The sequence below is a fragment of the Aquila chrysaetos genome, chromosome 14, assembly GCF_900496995.4.
Source record: "Aquila chrysaetos chrysaetos chromosome 14, bAquChr1.4, whole genome shotgun sequence".
Taxonomy (NCBI): domain Eukaryota; kingdom Metazoa; phylum Chordata; class Aves; order Accipitriformes; family Accipitridae; genus Aquila; species Aquila chrysaetos.
The window spans coordinates 4,187,452-4,210,035 of NC_044017.1; the positions used below are offsets into that span (position 1 = coordinate 4,187,452).

Sequence of the window (22,584 nt, forward strand, 5' to 3'; positions counted from 1 at the left end):
GACTCAGACTGGCCAGACAATGAGCATGGACCAGGCGAGAAGACTGAGGGGTGGAAAGTAGGACTAGTCAGAAGAATGAAACCAGAGCAAAGAGACAAGCTGGGAAGAGGCAGGACTTGAAAAACAACACATTAGTAGCAGTGAGCAAAAAGAAGCAAACATGCAGAAGGCACAACCTTTGAATGCTTGACCACCCTTCAGAAATGGAGCCTGGAATAAACCTCAAATTCCTGACCTTTACTGTTCATTGCTATTACTGTGCTGCGCAGAAAATGGCAGTCTTACCAGCAATTACACTCAGCTAACTGCAGAGGTCCGTGCAATGACCTTAATGGATCTAACCCAGCTAACAAATCCTCGGAGTATCAGCATTACATTACAAAGCACATTGGGGGGGGGGAACGACTGTTACATACGAACGTAGGGAGTTCTGTCTTGCACACACGCACACATACAGAATTGCTAAATTCAGACACAACTTTACGTGATTGTGAATATCACAAACTGATAAAATTTGAGACAGGAAGCACTACTTGGCTTCGTCTCCTTTGTACACATATTTTAAACAGATTCAAATGCTGTGGACACACTACTGAACAATATTCATTAATTAAACTAGTCTCCAAATTGTTCAGGTAGGCTTACTGCAAGCTACTCGAGTCTTAGTCCACAGTTAGAAGTACTGTCTTCATCATACTTTTCATGTCTCCCTTAGCACATAGTATTTCACTCTTTCACATTAGAGAAACGTCCATTTATTTTCACCACGTTCCCATCATCTCACACCAACCACCAGAGGTGAGACATCAACAGATTACAGTTTAAAAAGACCATACCAAATAGATGATGCATGTGAAACCTGATACTGCAGAGTACTTTGCTTTGTAACTTTAAATATTCTGATAGCAGCGATCTCCCCAGCAGCTGTAAGTATTCAGCGTTTCCATGGCTGATTCTAGTGCAAAGTTTGAGGCCCAGAGAATGAAGACCATACAGAACTGCCTGCATTTAGAAAGTATGGTTTCAAAGATTTGGCTAGCACCTCTGACAAACTTTGGCAGAGGCAGGGATAGAAGTCAGCACACAGACCCCTTTAACGGCAAGACTGACCCTTCTCTTCCTACTGTCCCCTGGTACATTGCCTCTCTTTACATTTCCATAACAAATGAAACAAAGGTCTATAGACAACAGTCCCCATCACTACACAAACTACGGGAAACGCCCAGAGCTGGCCTATATAACACACCGAACAGCGAAGGGATTCTGCGTTCAGTCACATAGTTAACACTATTGCAAAATGCACACCTGACATCTGGCATTCCTTAAATCTAAGTGATTTTGGAACTGCAACAGCAACCTTTGAAACAAAGACTGGTGCATACAGTATTACCTGAAATAATTCTAGAATTACGGAGCTATAGGTCTGTTTTGGTTTCCAGTTGATTTCAATTTATTGTATGTCCTTGAGATCCATAGATTTTCTCTGGAAAATGAAATAAACCATTGGCAGTAGATTACAACTTCTTAAATCAGGTTCCTTTTTTATTCTCTATATGAGCCACAGACAGTGATGCAATTCATTTTTAATAATTTAAAATCATTTCCCTCCTCCTGCATTCAGAACCACCTTGTTCTCTTTCTTAACCCTTTCAATAACAGTACCTTTAGCCTGATCTCAAAGGAAAAAAAGGTTAACAAAATGCACCGTCTATTTGTCAGTCCCTCCTCTAAATCCCCACCACACACTCCACTTCTGAATCCACTGACTGGTCAGTATTAACCAAGCATGTTAAGTTTTATGAGAATGAGAAGCTGCACAGAGAACAAAACGAGTGCCCCCGTTCAGCTCTTGGACAGCCAAGGACAATTCGGTTGTCACCCCGCAGCTGGGCTGGCCACCCTGTATGTGAGTGACTGCACAGCAATCCCAGACCTGCTTTCTGGCAGGACAAACGGGGAACATGCAGCCGCCTGTGGACAAGCAGAGGATTTAAGAACGGAGGGTGACGTGGTAAGAGGCAAAGGGAGGCAGTGACTGGGTGAGGCTAGGGGCAGGAAGAAGTATTGCAGCGAGAGTTTCCTAGCAGACACGCAAGCTTGCTGGAGTTACTGACGTGCACAAGTAACGGGGACCCGAGAGACAGTCCTGCAGACCCACCAGTTCCACTAATGCCAGAGTGCTCACAGCCCACCCCATCACCCTGTCCTCTTTTATCAACGTGTCCCAGGTGCCAGCATCTGAGGCAGCTGGGCTGGACTGCCCGTCCTTTGACGGGGAAGGGAAGAGGTGAACGGCAATCGCCAGAGGCAAAACCAGCTCAGCTACATTGCTGGGAAGCCAAGAAGTAAAGCCAGCACCATCAGCCTGTTTCTGCAGACTAACTCCCCTTAGTCTAAAGGACATCATCGCTGCAAAGCAGCCAGTGGGGAATAGACACGGGCAGAGCATCTGTCACCTTGCCTTCCTTCCACTCATTTTCCTTAAGCATCAACCATAGCAGTACCCGAGTATCACTCACTGAATATTTTACACTGATCAAACAGACACTTATCACTGCAGCTTTCATGATATGCTTTGTTGTAGAGGTGTCACGACATGGCACGACACAGTGCCACGTGGAGTTGCGCGTGCCAGCTCTAGACAAGTTCGTTCAGCTAGGAGCAGTACAGCTGCATTAATGCAGCACTGCCCAAACTACGTTAGTCAGCATAGGTTCCTTTGTACTGTACTAAACTGGGCCACGTAAACATATCCTAAATGGGCAACAGTAGAGAGTACAATGTCTCTTTGGTGACTACTGTATATAAATAATAAACAGGACTGCTATCCATTGATGAGCCTGATCATTTGTACCTCTAATCTTAATTTTTGTCTGCCCACAACCCAGGTTCCCTGGTTTTATTAGAACATCCTGCTTGCATTCAAATCTTCCTTACAATGAGCTTAATAGCCAGATGTACAGCTGTCCCACTAGTCTCGTATAGCAAGATCTATTCCACAGATCTCCGACTTCTACCAATAGCCAACATTGATACCGAATGAACTCTCATGAACAAAGCTATGTTTTCTTAATAATAACAGTTGTATAAACATAAGGTCTTCTGAGTTAAAGGGAAACCAACATCAAAAAGCAGTAAAACATGGAACCCTAAACCCTTCTTTCTTTGAAGAAACATGTTTGAAGCGAGGTGTTTCTAGTTATGGGTGAATGAAATGAGAATTCAGCTGCAACAAACGGACATCCAGTCCGTATGAAAGACTAATTAGATCCATCTGAGAAGCTGTGTCTAAAACTGCTTCACATATTTCAAAGGAAAGCTCTTCTAGTCTATCTTTTGAGAAGACTACATCAAAACATTTAGTCACAGCTGACGCACATCTATCCACTACAGCAGCATTATTTTTCATAAGCCATAAAAGCTACATTAAAGTAATGTTAATAGTCTGGCTTACTTAAAAATTAAATTAAAGGGGGAAAAAAAGCAGCAAAGAAATTTAGAGCTAAGAAAGCAAGTCAAAGCAGCGACCTTATAGTTCCCCCCTATGCCAAAGCATCAAGAGATCCCAAAGTAGAGTGTCATACTGAATATTAAATGTGTTGAGATTTGCTCAGAGAACAGAATTAAAGATGAAACACCATCCAGGAGCTGCAGAGTTAACTATGGCTTTTGTGGCAATAAGCTAGGCTCTTAACATTGCATTAGCATGCTTTTAAATGTAACTATTGCTACCGCTGAACCAGCAGGAGGAGCTCACAACATTTTTTAATCTATTCATTCTACAAAATTTGGGGACAGGGGTTGGGAAGTTGGAGGGGTCTTTGAGGGCAGGGAGGAGTTTGTTGGGCTTTTTCTTTCCGGTTTTGTTGGATGCAAAAATCAATGGTAAAGAAATGCATCCAAGTGATGCTCATGTTAAGGCTTGTTTTTTGAAACTAGAAAATAATGATATGAATATTGTGCTGCAGGATCTGAAGTGTGCATGGCACACAAATGAATTGAAGACAACACCCGTGCCCCAGGGAGCTTTCAGTCTTACACCAAAAGACGACAGGAGGACTGGAAAGGTGGCAGGACACATTAAATGCTGTTATGCCAGAAAAAAGACTTTCTGAAGAAAGAAAATGGTCTGTTATTGCTCTGTACCGCTACAGATATTTAATTTATATTTCAGTTTATTGTTCACTAGAATTCCTGGAATCATTGGATCATGACCCATGGCAGAACATAGTGTCCATTTTCATACCACAGGAATTCATCCTATGAAGCCACCTGTGTGGGTAAAACTCTTCATCAGGTAATTTAGAATTAATCATTGTAAAAACCTAGCTCCTTCTCTGCCTTCTAAGAACTACGCTTTAAAACAATGAAGAGAAGTCTGATTCTAACACAAGAAAAATAAATATCCAAACAGACTATGCTTGCTTTTAAAATATTTTATATTTCAGCATTTCAGACCTTTCATTGCATTTTCTTTTTAAACATTTCTTGTAGGCTACATACCAGTGCCAGACCATATGTTACTGTGAGTTTTGCAGCAGAACCACAGATCTCCAAAAACTACTATAACCAAGCTATTAAACTGCCCTGACACAGAGGGGCGAGTATATTTAAAAACCGCACAATTAATTCATTACTTTTCATGTCATTTTTAGTTCTCAACCTTGTAGATAATTTCTCTATATGCTTATGGAGTACTGTGTGAATAAATTAATCCAAGATACACAAACCCACACCAACAATCTCTCTTTACGAAGCAAAACATGCACCTATTGTACCAGTCCCTTACACATACTTACTGCTGAACCGGCATGGTATTTAAAAAAACATGCAATCCAGACACACTCTGCTTCTCTTTTTGCTTAGCACACAAGCACACCTAATCCAAGTACGTTCAAATATCGTATGAGTATACTTAATATTTACCTAAGCATTTTTACCTCTATCTCACCTAACATGTCCCAGCATCTAAATTCTCTGAGAGACTCAAGGCAGCAGAGTGGAAATGTATACCAGAAACACTGAGGTCACACCAAGATACTGAGGCCAAGGCCACTTTCATTTAAAAAACACAATGTCAGCAGCCACAGAAACGTAGCAATTAAAGCACCTGCCCAGAGAGTCGGAACGCAAGGATCAATGCTCTCCTCAGACTGAAGGATTCAAGCGCACAGTGCTTGCCTCACAGGAGAAACCGTCCCCACCCCATCAGGATAGGTTAGGGCAGCCTCTACCCTTCCAGTACATCTGCCACCGTACAGCAGGGAACGCAGGATCTGTAAAGCCACAGAGTCAGCCAACAGGCAGGCTGTTACCACCAGAGCCCTGCGATAACGGTCGTGCTTTTTGCAAAGGTGGGAATCATGGGTTCTGCTCTCGCCGCGGGGCTAGCGTATGCATACCGCATTAAAATCCCATTATACAAAACGCGTAAGTCTTACAAACAGAAAACGCTCTGGATTTGAACCCGAATTAGAAGAGTAAAACTAGGTACACAACCTCCAGAACAATAAATTCTATAGGTATACAACCTATAGAACTTGGTAATCAAGAGTTTAGTTTGCACAACTGCACATGTACTGCAGTGGAGAATTTGTGTGCTACTCTGCAAGTAAAATATAAACCGCTTGGAAAAAGGCAGAAAAAGTTTTCTGCTTACGGCTGTAAGGATTGTCTAACCGATCTGCTCCCTCCACTTGTGCCTTTACAGTACACTTTCCCTTCATTCAAACTAATACAGGACATTGGAGTAACAGTTTATTTTATTCCATGCATATAACAATATAACATATGGAACATTCTGATAACAACATATATTTAGAACTAGACTAACCAGAAGATCACTTACTGCTCCTGGGGATATATGTTAATTTGTTTCTCTACTGGCAACCCCTCTTATTGTTTTAATTCCTACAGGTATTTGCTTTTCATCCCTATTAATACAGCCCTCATATTTCTTTCGTATGACCAATTAGTTATATATTATTATGTGCCTGAAGCATACCAGAAATGCAAAATACTAGTAATAATAATAATTCTCATATTTTATTGATTCTCTTAACAAGATTATTAATTTTATACTGATAGGGCTGGGCAATGTTATTCTTCTACACGGACTACTGGAAAGACAGAATTTAATATGCACTGAATTATGATCCCGCTCCATTCACATTTATGTTTAAGGAATTAAATGTGGACTAAGTTTGCTTACAGCAACTTTCTGTATCGTTGCTCTGATTTTACATTACACTGTTCCTTTTTACACTTGATGGTTTGCGTACTTCAGCTGCATCTAGTTTGCAGCTGCATCTAGTTTGATTTTGGGGTGATATTTTCCTTAAGCATTTTTTCCTCCCGCTGACGAGAATTTACAAAACAAAGAAAATATTTCCTGAAGTAATTTTAAAATCAACTTACCCCTCATTCGTAAAATTTACAGCAAATGAATACAGCAGAGTTCTCCTAATTAAATGTTTATTACATTTTAATTTGAAGTCAAAGCTTAATCGTAACTAGATATACATGAATTCACTAACTAAATTAAAGCATACAGATAACTACTTATCCACTCCATGCTGATGATACAGGATGTATTCAAATAATGATGATGGTAATGCCTTAGATTTGTATTTTTATGCTCTCATTTATGTACTATACAATAAGTTTTCTCTTGCAAATATTAAGAGGTACACAGGCCAATTTTCCACCTACACAGATACCTAATAAATTCTTTACTTCTCATGAAAAAGATAGGGAAAAAACATTGCTTTTTCCTAAAAATTACTAAAAACAGTCATTAATCAATCTCTCACTGCACTGAACAATCTCCACAAATTTTTCAGAGATTTCATGTCCATACTATATTTACCTGTTCTTAAATTTGAATTTAGGAAGTGATCCAATATTTTGTGAAAATCATAGTCCATTCTAGTAGCAATCTGAAAAAAGTAATTAAGCTTGCTCTACTCCTCTTATTCAGCATTTGACCTATACAGGTCCCTCTGGAAATATATCAAATTTCCATTGAGGCTCAAAGTAACTTCTGAACTATTTCACCTTATGCTTTAAAAAAAAAAAAAAACAAACAACTTTCATTCACCACAACTTCAATGATAAGAAGCTACTTTGTAACTGAAAACATCTGGAAATTCTTTGTCAGCTGAACAGATGAGATGAGGCTAAGTAGTCTGGGAAGGTATGCATCGACTACAGAGATGAAGAACCCTAACAGAAAGGGCTGTTCTCAAACATGAAAAGGAGAATAACAACAATTAATTGCAGAGAAATCACGCAAATTAGCGATAAAGAATTCTCAACACAGAGGATTCCTATACTATAGCAAAGAATCAGAAAATGGGTTATGCTAAAAAGGTTTTCAAAAGAATGCAGTTTATTGCCTAAAATACAGGTACAAATTCCTTGCTGAACTAAAATTAGGTCCTCAACCTCCGCATATAGCGACGAACTTCAAACAAAAAGAAACATGACTGTATCTTCTAAGGTGTAATTACTTACTGCTGGTATTCATCACTTGAGCCATCTCTTTTCTGCCACCTCCTTCACCACAAAGATATTAATACAAAATGTTCTTTAGTTGTCTAATTCGAGTAACATTCATAACAGAAAAATAAAACTGGAGAATATTGAAGGAAGTAAGGAAGGTAGGTTATAGCAGTGAAAAGATCTACAGTCACATAATTACTTATCTTTCACTCCTTCATTGAATGAAAATTATACAGTGGTGGATCCAATAAATTGAACTTTATTATCGGATACCTGGTCCAACGTATTTATGTTCTCCCTTGCTTAGGCCACTTACATTCTTCGCTATTATTTTTATTACACGTTTTAAGTGTATTACCTACATGAAATCCACCCACATTGGAGAAGGCCGGTTCATGGCTGGCTGTGACACCAAAGTCCTACGCACACCAGTGGCTAAGGGGCTGCTCGGAATCCGGCTGGGGAGGGCAGCTCCCATCCAGCACACCACCAGCAAAGGGACTCCACGCTGGCTGTGAGCAGCCAGGAGTGGAAGTCTGCAAATAGGCAACAAAGCCACCATCACACGGATCCGGAGCATCCTTGGCGGCTGACATCTGACTTTGAAGGGTCATTTTAGCACGTACGGTGCAGGGAAACCACACAGCTACCAGGTTTGCTCAGTATATGTAGGTTCCTCCATTCGCTTTTGCCTCTCCCACCCTTTGGTACTCTGCAGAACACTCAAGCTTTGTAAAGAAAGAACAGACTCCAACCTTCATCAGCAAAACTGGATCAAGTCTTTGTACCACTGAAATCATAAAATAAACATTTCGTAGCCAGACTGGCAACTGAAAATGGCAAGATGAAAAAGATTCCTGTCTGAAATGGAACTAAACAAAAGATTCCAGAGTATGGTGGTGGGAAATTTCTGGGCTGTTTGTTGCTGTTTTACATTAGTCTCATGTAAAGGAGGGTATTGTTCCTTCAAATTCTATTCTAGCAGTAATCTTGATTTTAAGATCTTTAACTCCATTGATGACAGGAAAAATTTTAAGCGTAAGAAGAATACTAACCAAAGCCCAGAATCTGACCATCTGTCCTCCAAAGAACTAAATGGATATATGTGACAAGCAGTTAGCTTAAAGATTCTTCTAGTAATTAATATATAGGAAAAAGAACAAAAGAAAAAGGATAAATTACATTTACATTAATTTAGTTGGTGAGTTCTTGGTACACAAGCAAGCAGATCTCACCAAAGTTGCTAAATTTTAATTCTCAAGCCAGGTCATTAGAATCTTTTAATTGTGGAAGTGATTGTTGTTATGTTGATAGGGTATCACCAGAAACAACTGTCTGAAACTGAAAATTCTTATACACTAATTTTATACAAACTTAAGGATCAGCGTATATGTTGCTGGCTTCAGAATAACAACAGAGCTACTTCTATTTCCAAAGAAAAAATATCAAATTAGGATTCTCAAAATTTTTAACCTTTACTGGAAACAAGAAAACTAATGTTTTTGTTTGCACTGCTTCAGGCAAACAGTATTGCTCACACTTGACCACTTATCTTTTAAGTCCTTCAGTTTGGGGAAGCAAGGCCTCTCGCATGGCCTAAAGCCAGCTTGCATCAAGGACCTCTGTTACAAATAAAGTGGTTAAAAACAGATGGTTACAAAACTCAAAATCCTGAAAAAAATAAAGAGCAGTTAACGCTGCACAATTCATTAAGATTCTCATGATAAAGGAAGAAAACCACAGATGACCCATAGACCGAGATGCTGACGAATGATCTGCTCACGAACAGCGGGAAGCATGGAGAAGCCTGCTGCTCACACTCCCTGCACAGAGAGCAAAGCACTGCACACTGTGAGGTGGTGAGGTTTCGGCTGGCGAGAGTAGAAAAGTTAAGGAAAAAAAGAAAGGAGTCACTGTTGGGAGAGTCCCAGTGGTAAACAAAGTAAATCAGGATGCGAACGCTGCTGCTGCAATGCACAGTTTTCAGCGGGAGTAAACTTCTGAAGGGGAATGTGAAGGTGGCCCTCCCACTGGGCTAGCTAACTGCACCACGGATTCAGCTATCTTTGTCACAAGCCACAAGGGGACACAACCCACAAAGTCAGGAGCCCGTGTCACACCAACTTAATAGCAAAAAGTAAGTGCAGAAGTTCAAAAAGTGAGACTTGTGTTTCTGACAGCAAAGTTAATAAAGAAAGCTTTGAATTTCCCCAGTTTTTTTCTGATGATATGTTATACCTCCTGATCAGAAACAAGATTTCTCGTTCCTAGTCTTTGACTTTTCTTCTTTGAAGTTTTAAGGCAATTGTTTCTCCATTGTAAAGCTTTGAATAATAATCCAGAAGATTTTTGACTGTGCTGTATTTACTATATTCTCTTGTCTGTAGCACAATCACAGGAGAACCCCAGCAAAAAGAAAATTATTAATAAAGAATAACATGTCCTCTGACATTTATCTAGTAACAATGAAAAATAAGTGTAACTCTAAACAACCCTGGTATTAAAAACCACTTACCTGCTTTTTACAAACGCAAGCTCAGGATTTAATTTTAATACACTATACCTTAAGGTTTAAGTGAGATAGACCTCTGGTCACAGTGATTTATTTCACCAGCTAAGGCATTTTCCACATAAAAATAAATAAGGAATTCTCTCTCCCCAGGTATACAGGCTTGGTTAGGGCAGAATCAGAATGCAAAAGCTTCTGTCGCCAGTCCCTCTGGCCCAACCTTTAGGGCACTACCTGGCCCCCCTAATTCCTCCCTATTGCTTTTGCATCCCTTCCCTCGTGACACTGGGGGGTGCTCAGCTCCCCAGGGGTGCTCCTGCCTCCTTACCTAGCACTGGAAGGTAACAGCAGTAGCACACTGCAGGGACACAAGGACATGAGCAGGAACCTCCACGTTTGTTATTTGTTATTGTTTGAATAACAAACCGAAGGACTAGACGTCAGACTCCATATATGCCTTGTTAAACCAGGCTTATACTAGCTGTAATGCTCATACTGCTGTAAGACATCAGAACTCTTTAGCGGTCCCATTTAAACTGAGACACAGGTTTGGACTGCGGTATAGGTCAGAATGATTTTCTGTATGTTAAAATGATAAACCAGCAGCAACAGCATTACACGTTCAGCATCCTTTCTCAGAGTTTGTACCTCCTGGAGAGACACAGTGGAGTTTACAGCTCAGCTGCAAGTGCAGTCTAGGACTGACTCACATACAAGCTTGTACGTTCAGTTACCTTCACAATCAACACAGACAAAAGCATGAAAGGATGCTTAGGCCTCCTCTGTCTGCAAACCTTCCTCAGTCTGATTTAAAGATGTATATTTATTGAATTCCGTAAGCAAGTATAAGCAAGAGCGTAGGTAACTAAGTGAAACTGACGTAAATCTCTCAAAAAACCACGTGTCCATAGGCACACAGGTGCATGCCTGTGTAATTAGCTGTGCTAAACAAACCGCCAGTTATAGGAATTAGATTTCTGAGCTCACAGCAGAAAGGGCCTATGCAACACCCACAGTGACCAGCAGCCACCCTGTATCTTCCTCACAGCCGCAGGCAGCTCCAGGCCGACCGCTGCTAGAGAGCAACGTTGCAACACAAAGGTGGAAAGGCTGGGGGCAATGACTACTCCTAGGAAGGGCTATCTCTCTTACACAAGCCAGTGCCAGTCCAACTCTAAACTGGGCTGAAATCTGGCAGAGATGTTTTGTTGTTTGAGCAACAGGTTGCATCCAAGTTCACGGGATGCCTGTTAGGGCCATTATATAAATTTAATTCAGTAAAAAGCTGCACGCAGACGTGGCCTTCACTCTAGAAGCACCATTCCACAAGTAGGGTGAGTGTCGCTGCCATGAGCAACACTATATATTAGGTACTGAGTAAACAGTTGTTCAACACCTCCTAGAATTCTTTCTAGAAGAAATAACTACAACTAAAATGACCACCTTCTTTCACACTTAAAGTAGTACACTTGCCAGAGAAAACTTTTAAAGGTGCTGACCACGACAACTGATCTTCTCCGTATCTTTCTTACAGTGCACCTATGATCCACATGGAACAGAAAGTATTGCTGCTCTCTATTCATACTCTCACATTCATCATGAGTATATGTAAAATAGTGTGACAGAGGTAAAGGTAGTGTTAAAAAGTATATTGGTTAGGCATCTTCTTGCCCCAGTTAGGCCAACAAAAAGATTTTAAAAAAAAAAAAAAAAAAAAAGGCAGCTGGGTTTTCATTACCTCAATTCACGTAAGTGAAAATAACCACCTAAAAAGATGACCAGTTTCAACTGAAAATCATGTCTTTTACATTGAAATTTCAGTAGAGCAAAGCAGAAGTGAATCACTGAGACAATACTTCTTCATCATAAGAAATATTAAATGTCCTTTTTCAAAGAAATCTCATGATTCTGAATGTAATATGGGTGTGAACATCATTACTATAAAAAATGACATGGGGCAGATATTGCAGAAGTTTCTTCAATGAAGACACGCAAGAAGAGTATACAGCTGTCAGAGGTAAACTAGAGGATTTCTGGGACTCCTCATAGTCCTGCTTTTCAATGATTCTAAGAAACTCTGACTTCTTCAGACCCTTTTCAATACTTTTGCCCAAGAGTCAACAGATACGATGCAAGTCAACTGTCTATTTAAAAAAAAAAAAAAAAAAAAAATATATATATATATACACACACACCTCAGTTCGGTTGTGGAATTACCGTTAACAGACTTAAAAAGTAGTTCTTTCTATAAATCTACCTTCTCAATACTCCAATTCAACCAGCTTGTCTTGACTTTATTCTGCTGAGCAGCTGAACTACTGAACACAGCATCACCATTCTTATACTGTCATGGCCTGTCTTTCTGCCTCTCATGCTGACAACATTCAGTGCTTAAGTAATTATCTTAGAATATTTGTAAAAATATTAGTTTATACACATTCATCTGAAGTGACCTAGGCACATCTTGAAACGCTGGCATTTTACTATGCCCACATACAGTTTTACCACTGAGGTGCTGAATAATTCCATTCCAGTATGATTATGCATTCAATTTGCTTGGTTCTTTGATTTGTTTTTTAATCACTAACTTAAGCTTCTGTAATTTTTGTTGACATTGCACTTATTTTCTTGCTCTCTCATATCTACACTAGACCATAAGACCTTACTTCTAAACAAGACACTAAACAGGGTCATTAATTAGAAAACTAATTTAATAAACAAGCAGATACAAAAATGTTCCACAGGCACGAGCAGAGAAAAATCTTTGTATGCTGGCACTATTTAATTAACATAGAGAGTCTTGTTTTGTAATTCACAGCAGTGCCTACCCAAGGCAAAACAAACATCTATGTTTGGTCACTGACAGAGAATTTTAGTAGGTATGTAGGATAATCCACATTGACTCAATACATTGAATTTCTTAGAAAATGAGCAGAACTTACAGAAAATGATGAGCCATCCTTTGAAACTGCAACTGGGTAAATTCCATCTCCTAGACGTACAGAGAGCTCCCAGCTACTTTGCTTTGATTTAGCAATAGGAATTCTAAAAAAGAAACAGACGGAAGAAGAATTTTTAACAGAGATTTCATGCTTCTCCCATTTTAACCAGAAGCACTTGCCTCATAGGATGGTCATGAAGGATATAAAATATCATTAATCTATAGACACAGTTGGAGAGCATACTTGAAAAAAAAATACTAAATACCTTTTTCTGTCAAATGGCATATAAGGAGAAAATACACTCTACTTTCTTTCTAGATTGCCTTGACGCACTGGGTATGCTGATAAAGTTATAGGAGGCTCTTGAATACAGCCAGCGCTTGCTGCAGAATTAGCTCAAACAGGATGAAAAGCAGTTAAAGTGGGTTGGCAGGAGAATAGCAACTGTGATAGCTGGAGCATTCTTTTTAAGGGCAAAATATAATCACTATTTCTTTCATCTCATTCTCAGTAAACCTTCATTAAAGGCCAATTACAGACAAAAGACTCAGCCAAACAAGTAATACAAGTAATTTTATACTTAATATATATTTTAGAGTATCTCATCTACAGAGCCCTTCAAGCAAACTGAAAAAATAATGATGTATCATCACAGCCCACATGCAGGATACCTATTCCTGCAGCATTCTGTGGCTGCACCAGTTACCAGGTAATACAAGAAACCCGAATCTTTTCAACTTTAGCTTAAAGAAGCACACCTGACAGCAAAAGAATGAGACCTGAGTCTTCATTCTTGGAAATTCAGCGTGAAACAAGTGATTTTCAGCTATTGTATTTAAATGTATATTCAATTTCAGTTTCCTCATCCTAACTTCTCAAGTCTCTTCCACTTTGTTGTAACAACTGGTGTCCAAAGGTATGTTACAACTTTTCTGATATGTGGTTGTCATATATTAGCATCAGCAAGCACCACAGAGCCTAAAGAGAAGGTACCAAGGTAGAGTTTACACTCCATTAAAACAAAGACACTTTATTTTGGTATAGCTTTTCTTCCACACTGACTCTTACACATGTCTAGATTCTCTGTAAGAAATCTAGAGAGACAGTAAGTTCATCACCTTTAGGTCTCCTCTGAAGGATAATTTCTGCTATGATGTTCATCTATTGTACATCATAGAGCTTACTACGCCGTGTTACTGCAGCCTTCAGAGTCTTAAAACTTGGAAACACATCTTTTTGTGTTATGCCACATGCATCCTCCTGAGGATTCAGGTGCCCAGTGAACCACATCTCCCCAAAGGGAGTGCTCAGGTTCCCTGTGGAATCAACAGGGAGAAGCACCTGTGAGGCCTCCAGAGGCCACAGGAGGAGAAACTATCTGCCTGAGCCAAGGATAACACACTGACTTGCTAAGGATTTTGACAATTATTTTAAGAAGATTGGGTTTTTAGACACCTGAAATCTAAGCAAGTACAAGTTCAGGTACCTAATTAGGCAAGGAGTTTCCAAAAATTGTGCCTTGCAACATGCCTGCAAAGACGAAATGGAAACACTAAACGTATTAGCTAGACAAGTAGATGCATAGTTATCATTAGTTACTTCTGGATCCACGCCAAGTAAGGCCTACACCAGATTTCACCAAACATCTTAGCTCACCTCTAACTATCACTACCCATAAAGTTCATGAAAACAGATATTGAAAATAACCTGTTCCCATACTAACAATGCCAAGTGTTACTTTTCACATTTAATATACCGTGACAAGTGTCAAAACAACAAATCTGAGGAAATATCTATGGCTTATTGGGTGCAATGACATTTCTCAGCACCTCATCTTGAAATTCCTGTATGTGACCAAAACGTTTAGACTGGCTGATAGGAAACACGGCAGACACGGGAGTTCCTGAAGAAGAGGAACAGGAATTTCCTGCACAGGTAGCAGGCAGCAAGCTGAGCGATGTTTTCATTGCACTTCCTCGTATCAGAGCACCAGTAAGGAGGAATGTAGCAGGGTTTTGGCAGAGCCTGGCTAAATTCTCCACGGCACTCCCCTGCAGCAGCCAAGAGGATTTAGTGGTTTATAGCAACTTCATATTTCTTGTATAAGAGGTAAGACCTCATCTCAAACGCAGCTTAGGACATCGCTTCACTGGTGGCATGAGATTCCTTACAACCTTGCTGGCACGGCCCTGCTTCATATTGCATTTGACTGGAAGTGACCTCATGAATCTGGCTGCTGGCCATCAAAGGAAAGACAGTCTTGTTCTCCAGCAGGGATTATTTTTGTTCGGTCCTGTCTTGCTGAGCTTTGTCAAGTGTATCTCCAAACAGGATGCACGCCTCTTGAAAGGCATGACTATGATCACTGCTTCGCCTGGGTTTCAAACAGCCACACAGGCATATAATTCCTCTCTCTGCAACACTGGTGGTCAGGAGGGCAAGGTCCAGAGCTGCATCTAACACCAAGCACGCGGCAAGTTGTACTTCCCTCCTGGAATTGCTAGATCCATTTGCACCGGGACATTTTTCAGCTTTGCTAATCAAGCGCCTGTGACTTTGTAACTGTAACCTACAGTTTCACTGGCCAAGACAGATACTTACATTAGCTCATAAGAATCCTACTTTTTCTTCATTAAATCAAATTCCTTTCAAATAAATTATCTTGTAGTAGACTCCATTTTGATGGGATTCAGAGGGTGGGGGTTTTTTTCATATTAGTAAGGATCACAAAGTCCAAAACTAAGGATCAAAGTCCAAGTTCCTTGGATATGAAAGGAAGTTGCTCAAGTCTGTGAACTACTTTAGAAACGCGGAAGTTTCTATCAGGCTAAGAAAGGGGCTTTTTGGTGGGGTTTTTTGTTGTTGTTTTGTGGGTTGTTTTTTTTTTTACTGTCTGAGAAGTCCCAGTGCATGGGAAATAATCTCTTTGTTCTTGGCCAAGCTTGCTTCCTTAGCTGAGAACTCTTCTAAGTCCTCCAAAGGGAAAACATCTGGACTTCTGAATGTATTTTCCATGAGTTCATGGAAAACTCCCCAAACTTCTGGCTATTTTCAAAAATGTGTAGCTTTTAAAATTCTACATACTGGGCTGAAATCTGACATATTCTATTTACTGAAAAAAAAAAACTGAAAGAAAAGATAATGTCATTTTTACCATCATAAAAGATACAAAAACTTAAGGCACTTCCCCTCCAACCCTAGACTGAGAATCCACGTAATATGTCTTTCATAGGGTTCAACACTCCTTCCCTTTCTTCTCCCTGTTTTGGCAAATGACATATCATCAAAAAAATTACTTTCTTTACATATAAAGATCACCGGCTGCAGGAAGAAACTCAAGTTTAGCAGCAAGATGAGTGCCAGGTGAATGGGAAGCAGGGCCACAGAGAGCTGTGCGCTGCTGTCCCTTGCCAGCAGTATTGCACACAAAGAGAAGGAGACAGCAAAGGCAGCACCGCAGCCACAGTGATGGAAGGCGGGTGGAGAAGGGTGTTATGAACTCCCTCCATACAGAAATGGGCAGTTCTGAACCTCTCTACTCCATACTGCCTTCTATAAGGACGTATCACGAGCAATAGGGGCACAGGTGAAGAGTATGGTCATGGCCTGGCTCTAAGTCATCAAGGCATTACTCTAAAGCATCAAAGTTATAAAAACATGTAAATGGTGCAAGAAGAAAAACAGCAGCATTTGCCTGCTTAGTTATTTATTTATTTTCAATCTCTTTCGCTGTTTTTTCAACTACAGATGGTGTCATGGTCCCATAATTTATTTCATACATTGCACAGTGTATTATGTCCTTTTTACCCCCAACTGCCATGATAGAGAGAGAGGGAGATACTGTGTAATAATGCAGCAATTACAGCCCCTGCTTTCTTTGCAAGTTTTCAGCGAGGAAAGCAGACAACTGCTAAAAATTTTAGATCAACACACACTTACTGTGCTCATGGAAAACAGACGCTAGTTAAACTATTATCTATTCTAGTCAAAAACAAGTAAAGAAAGAAAACAGACATTCACAAAAGCAAGTCAAGTAATAACTCTGCCCCGGCCCGTCCATTTTGATTGTCATCAACCAATCAGATAGAAGGAACTCAATAAAACTACCATTTTCTGCAGTTTGTGGCAAATAAACTCCCCTCTCCCGATTACTGTTGATGATGTAATGAGCTATGATAAATGTCACCAGCTCCTAAAGGGTCAGGAAATTGAGTATAGATTTTTTTTACTTCCAATTCAAAATGTGAGTTCTAACACTGAGGGAAAAAAACTTACAAATTCTCTTTACTTCTGATATACTTGCTGCATAATACTTTACGTAAACACAGACAAATCCTGAACTATCATAACAAATTCTCCCGTTATGAAAGATTACAAGCATTTGAAAACCACATTATATGACACTCTGTAAAGCTGTTTTTCAATTGTGCAATTACCTATTCAGCAGTTAAATAAAAGTGAAATATTGACTTAAAACAATGTTAATGGTCAAAGAATCATTAAGAAATCCTTCATCATAACTTTCACAGCAGGTGGCCTGTAAAATGATCAAGAATAATGTGCTGGATTCTGTAGCCACCAAGGTCAGTTTCTGCATACAAATCTTTGCAGGGGGAGAAAAAAAAGACCTTCAGAAAGTGGGCCATTCATCTGAACCAAGTTCAGAGAATTTCCAGCACTGTGAAAAGATATGTTATGCAAGCACATAGATGTATTCAGTGGGGGTAGACTGAACCAGCTACATGGAGACTACAAAGGAGCCCTCCCATGGCTCATGAATAAGTCGAGGAAATGATCAGAAAAAAATGGAGAGATGTTTAGACAGATGGCCCACTTAAAATGCCTGGGACAGGGCATAAGCAATTTTAATGAAACTTTAGATCTACCATATAAATTGTTTCTTATTTTCTCTGCCTTCCCCCCCAAAAAAAACTCAAGAAAGGCAAATAGAAATTTAACAACTCAAACAAGAGCCTATCTTATGATGTAAAAAAAGGAAAAAAGGAAGTAAATCTCACGTTTTTAAGTATTATTGGTTTAATAAGTTCATATACAAAGAAATATCCTTCACAGAACCTTCAACTATCAGATGAATATAAAAGCGGGGAATGGATAGATTAAAAGAATTCTAAACAGAAGTGTACTGCCAAACAAAACAAAAATCTAAGCTTTACTATCTGAATACTTTCAACACTTTCCAACATAGAAGTTCATCGTTGCACAGAAAAGACAAAAGCAGCACTTTCACAGGATTATTTTAAGAACTAAAAATTATGTGAAAGGAACCTAAGAATCTGGGAATATTTTATTCAGCAATTTGAAATATTTTCTACATCTATTCACACGCATTTTCTACATATATTCAGATTGATCCATCTATACATATCATGTGCACTTTTACATAAAAATGGGGTTTCCTTCTGCTCTATGTGTGCATATGTATACATATAACCCTTTCACCAAGAGTATGAAAATACACCATCATTAGAGTAAATTATAGTTCTGCATATCATACAAAATAATAACCTCTACTAGCCTTTATGCCAGCTGATCAGACAAAGGCTGAAAGAATTACTCAATGGTTATGTCAAAATGGCTTTACATTACATTTTCTTACATATTACATTTAGATCAGTAACAAATATGCATATTTATAGCCATGTACTCTATCTGAACAGTGACCACAGGAAAAAATTAAATTACATGGAAGGTAAACTACAAAATACAAAGCACTGCTTTAAAAGGATGCTATGGAGTGCACTGTGCTTTCATGCAAACCAGCATACATCTGGATGCTTCCTTTTCCTTTAACAGAAGCCTTTTGGGTGATTTGCATTGACATAAAGGCCTGCAATCTAGTGCCCAACGAACACCTCCAGTGCCTTCACCACTGATCAAGGCCAAATAAAGAAACAGTAGGTCTTATAAATCTAGGGTGAATTTAGCTACCCAGATCTAAGTGTGCGGCTCAACCCCTTTCATCTTCATTTAACTGATAAGTAACCCTGCAGACAACCTGAGCTCACCCGGGCTCGCCCTGTTCCACTCCGAAGGTCTCTAAGCACGCAGGGGTCGGGTCCTGCAACGAGAGCCACCCTAACCCAGCCGCTTTGCAGCTAGCTTCCTCGGCAGCCTGGCAGGGGGGCAGGAACGAGGGGCTCCTCTGCCAAAGCTGTCTCCATAGCCTTAAGGAGAATGTGCCCTCCAAGCATGCAGGCAACTATCAATAATTCTAAGCCTCTTGAAAAATCTTTTATGGCTCTTTTAGCTTTAAGGCTATCAGGCGAAGGAAGTAGGATTGCTGTTATCACCCAACTTACCGTAAAGAATTGATGCTTGCAGCACGTACGTCCAGAGAATGAAAGATTTGGGTTATCAGTCTCCCTCAGCCTGTGAGGGTTCACATCTACCTCCCAATCTCTCAAGAGGAAGAGCCAGGGCCCAGGTAGACATTAGGGGACTCACCATCCTACCCTGCTGATGGTAGGAAGGAATGAGAGATTCATGGAAACTCAGAGAATGCAGCTTTGCAGCCTAATGATGCATCCTCTGGGACAAAGTCTTGGCATTTTGTCCTATGCCAGGAAATTTCTATGCACTTTGCATTTAACAAACTGGATGAAACACAAAGCAACCCTATGAGCTCCAACTACAGCCCAAGATCTCTCAATTTCAGGAGAGGGTCAGACTGCCCCGTCCTTCAGCAGATGCCATCATACCTTGAAAATTACAAATAAATAAATGTACAACATGGTATCTGAAACTCATTTCCTCTCCTATGACATGTCAGGGTCTACTTTAACATTCGGTTTCTCTTGGAAAAAGGAAACATCACAAGCATTAATGCTGGATAAGAGATGTTGCTCCTTGTCTCATTGCAAGCATTTGTGAGATGAGAAGCAAGGAAGATTCAAATCATGTGTTCACAAGTACAGAGAAAAGACATTTATTTTCCATATAATTTACAAGTCTGTGCTTCTGATCCGTTCTTTCAAACCATCTGTCCTAAATCAGCACAACTATTTACCAAAGAAAAAACTACTTGCAAGCAGGTGTTTTTAATCAGATTAGTCAACAATATTGACTTGTGCATGCTGACAATTGTTACAGAAAAATCTGAAAAACTCTTCGTCATCAAATAAAACGTTGCACTATCTCTCCTCCATTAAAGTATTTAATTTCACAACTTTGCTCTCTCTAACACCCTTTATTTTTAATAAGAGTTTACTTTGGACGGCTTGAAAAACTTGTGCTAGTAATACACTCCACAAAAGGAAAATGACAAACTCCTTTTACTGTACAAAATTTCCTGTATTTCCTTGAACAAGGAAACTTACTAATTCTCTTATTGTGCAGATATATAGGAATAGTCTTACAATAATTATCTCAGTCTTTTAATGCTCAAAGTGCTTCAGAACAAATCACTGTGATGCAGTAAGGTAAAAGCTACAGCTCTTCTGTTAGCATCATCCAGTAGCAGTTATATCCCAGGGAACTACAGGCCAGTCAGTCTCACCTCTGTGCCCGGCAAGATCATGGAGCAGATCCTCCTGGAAACTGTGCTAAGGCACATGGAAAATAAGGAGGTCATTGGTGACAGCCAACATGGCTTCACTAAGGGCAAATTGTGCCTGACAAATTCGGTGGCCTTCTACAATGGGGTTACAGCGTTGGTGGATAAGGGAAGAGCAACTGCCATCATCTACCTGGACTTGTGCAAAGCATTTGACATTGTCCCACACAACATCTCTGTCTTTAAATTGGAGAGACACGGATTTGACAGATGGACCACTCGGTGGATAAGGAATCGGCTGGATGGTCGCACTCAAAGGGTTTCAGTCAATGGCTCGACGTCCAAGTGGAGACCAATGACGAGTGGCGTTCCTCAGGGGTCGGTATTGGGACTGGCACTGCTTAACATCTTTGTTGGTGACATGGACGGTGGGACTGAGTGCACCCTCAGCAAGTTTGCCGACAACACCAAGCTGTGTGGTGCGGTCGATGGGCTGGAGGGAAGGGATGCCATCCAGAGGGACCTTGATAGGCTTGAGAGGTGGGCCCGTGTTGTCGTGGTTTAACCCCAGCCAGCAACTAAGCACCACACAGCCGCTCACTCACTCCCCCCCCACCCAGTGGGATGGGGGAGAGAATCGGGAAAAGAAGCAAAACCCATGGGTTGAGATAAGAACGGTTTAATAGAACAGAAAAGAAGAAACTAATAATGATAATGATAACACTAATAAAATGACAACAGTAATAATAAAAGGATTGGAATGTACAAATGATGCGCAGGGCAATTGCTCACCACCCGCCGACCGGCACCCAGCTAGTCCCCGAGCGGCGATTCCCCGCCCCCACTTCCCAGTTCCTATACTGGGTGGGACGTCCCATGGTATGGAATACCCTGTTGGCCAGTTTGGGTCAGGTGCCCTGGCTGTGTCCTGTGCCAACTTCTTGTGCCCCTCCAGCTTTCTCGCTGGCTGGGCATGAGAAGCTGAAAAATCCTTGACTTTAGTCTAAACTCTACTAGCAACAACCGAAAACATCAGCGTTATCAACATTCTTCTCATACTGAACTCAAAACATAGCACCCTACCAGCTACTAGGAAGACAGTTAACTCTATCCCAGCTGAAACTAGGACACGTGTGAACCTCCTGAAGTTCAATACGGCCAAGTGCAAGGTCCTGCACATAGGTCGGGGCAATCCCAAGCACAAATACAGGCTGGGCAGAGAATGGATTGAGAGCAGCCCTTAGGAGAAGGACTTGGGGGTGTTGGTTCATGAGAAGCTCCACATGACCCAGCAATGTGCGCTTGCAGCCCAGAAAGCCAACCATAGCCTGGGCTGCAGTAAAAGAAGCGTGGCCAGCAGGTCGAGGGAGATGATTCTCCCCCTCTGCTCCGCTCTGGTGAGACCCCACCTGCAGTACTGCGTCCAGCTCTGGGGCCCCCAACATCAGAAAGACATGGACCTGTTGGAGCGAGTCCAGAGGAGGCCACGAAGATGACCAGAGGGCTGGAGCACCTCTCCTATGAAGACAGGCTGAGAGAGTTGGGGTTGTTCAGCCTGGAGAAGAGAAGGCTCCAGGGAGACCTTATAGCAGCCTTCCAGTACCTAAAGGGGGCCTACAGGAAAGCTGGAGAGGGACTTTTTACAAGGGCATGGAGTGAGAGGACAAAGGATAATGGCTTTAAACTGAAAGACGGTAGATTTAGATTAGCTGTAAGGAAGAAATTCTTCACTGTGAGAGTGGTGAGGCACTGGCACAGGTTACCCAGAGAGGCAGTAGGTGCCCCATCCCTGGAAACATTCAAGGTCAGGTTGGACGGGGCTTTGAGCAACCTGGTCTAGTGGAAGGTGTCCCTGCCATGATTAGATGATCTTTAAGGTCCCTTCCAACCCAAACCATTCTATGATTTTATGTAACAGTCATTCAGTTTTACATCTGCATATAAGACTATCCATACTCAATTATTTTTTGAAACATCCAGGCAAACCCCGTGTTAGGCTTGCTGTATTCATCCCAGTAGTGAAATCTGCCCAACTTGTAGCCTACTAATCTCAAACTAAATTGCTGCTAACCACTGTAAACCTGAATTCAAAACAGATTTGCTGCTTTAATCCATTA

The 22,584-nt window shown here is 40.7% G+C and overlaps 1 protein-coding gene across 5 annotated transcripts in view; it reads right to left on the bottom strand.

Annotated features, from left to right (window-relative positions):
* Nucleotides 1–22,584, bottom strand: part of PCCA (propionyl-CoA carboxylase subunit alpha) — a 300,837-nt gene that overhangs the window by 99,590 nt on the left and 178,663 nt on the right. For all 5 annotated transcript variants that reach the window (XM_030036718.1, XM_030036720.2, XM_041128640.1 and 2 more), the window contains one exon: nucleotides 12,955–13,057. In XM_030036718.1, coding sequence (XP_029892578.1) covers nucleotides 12,955–13,057 — 103 coding nt within the window. The remainder of the gene's footprint in view (nucleotides 1–12,954; nucleotides 13,058–22,584) is intronic.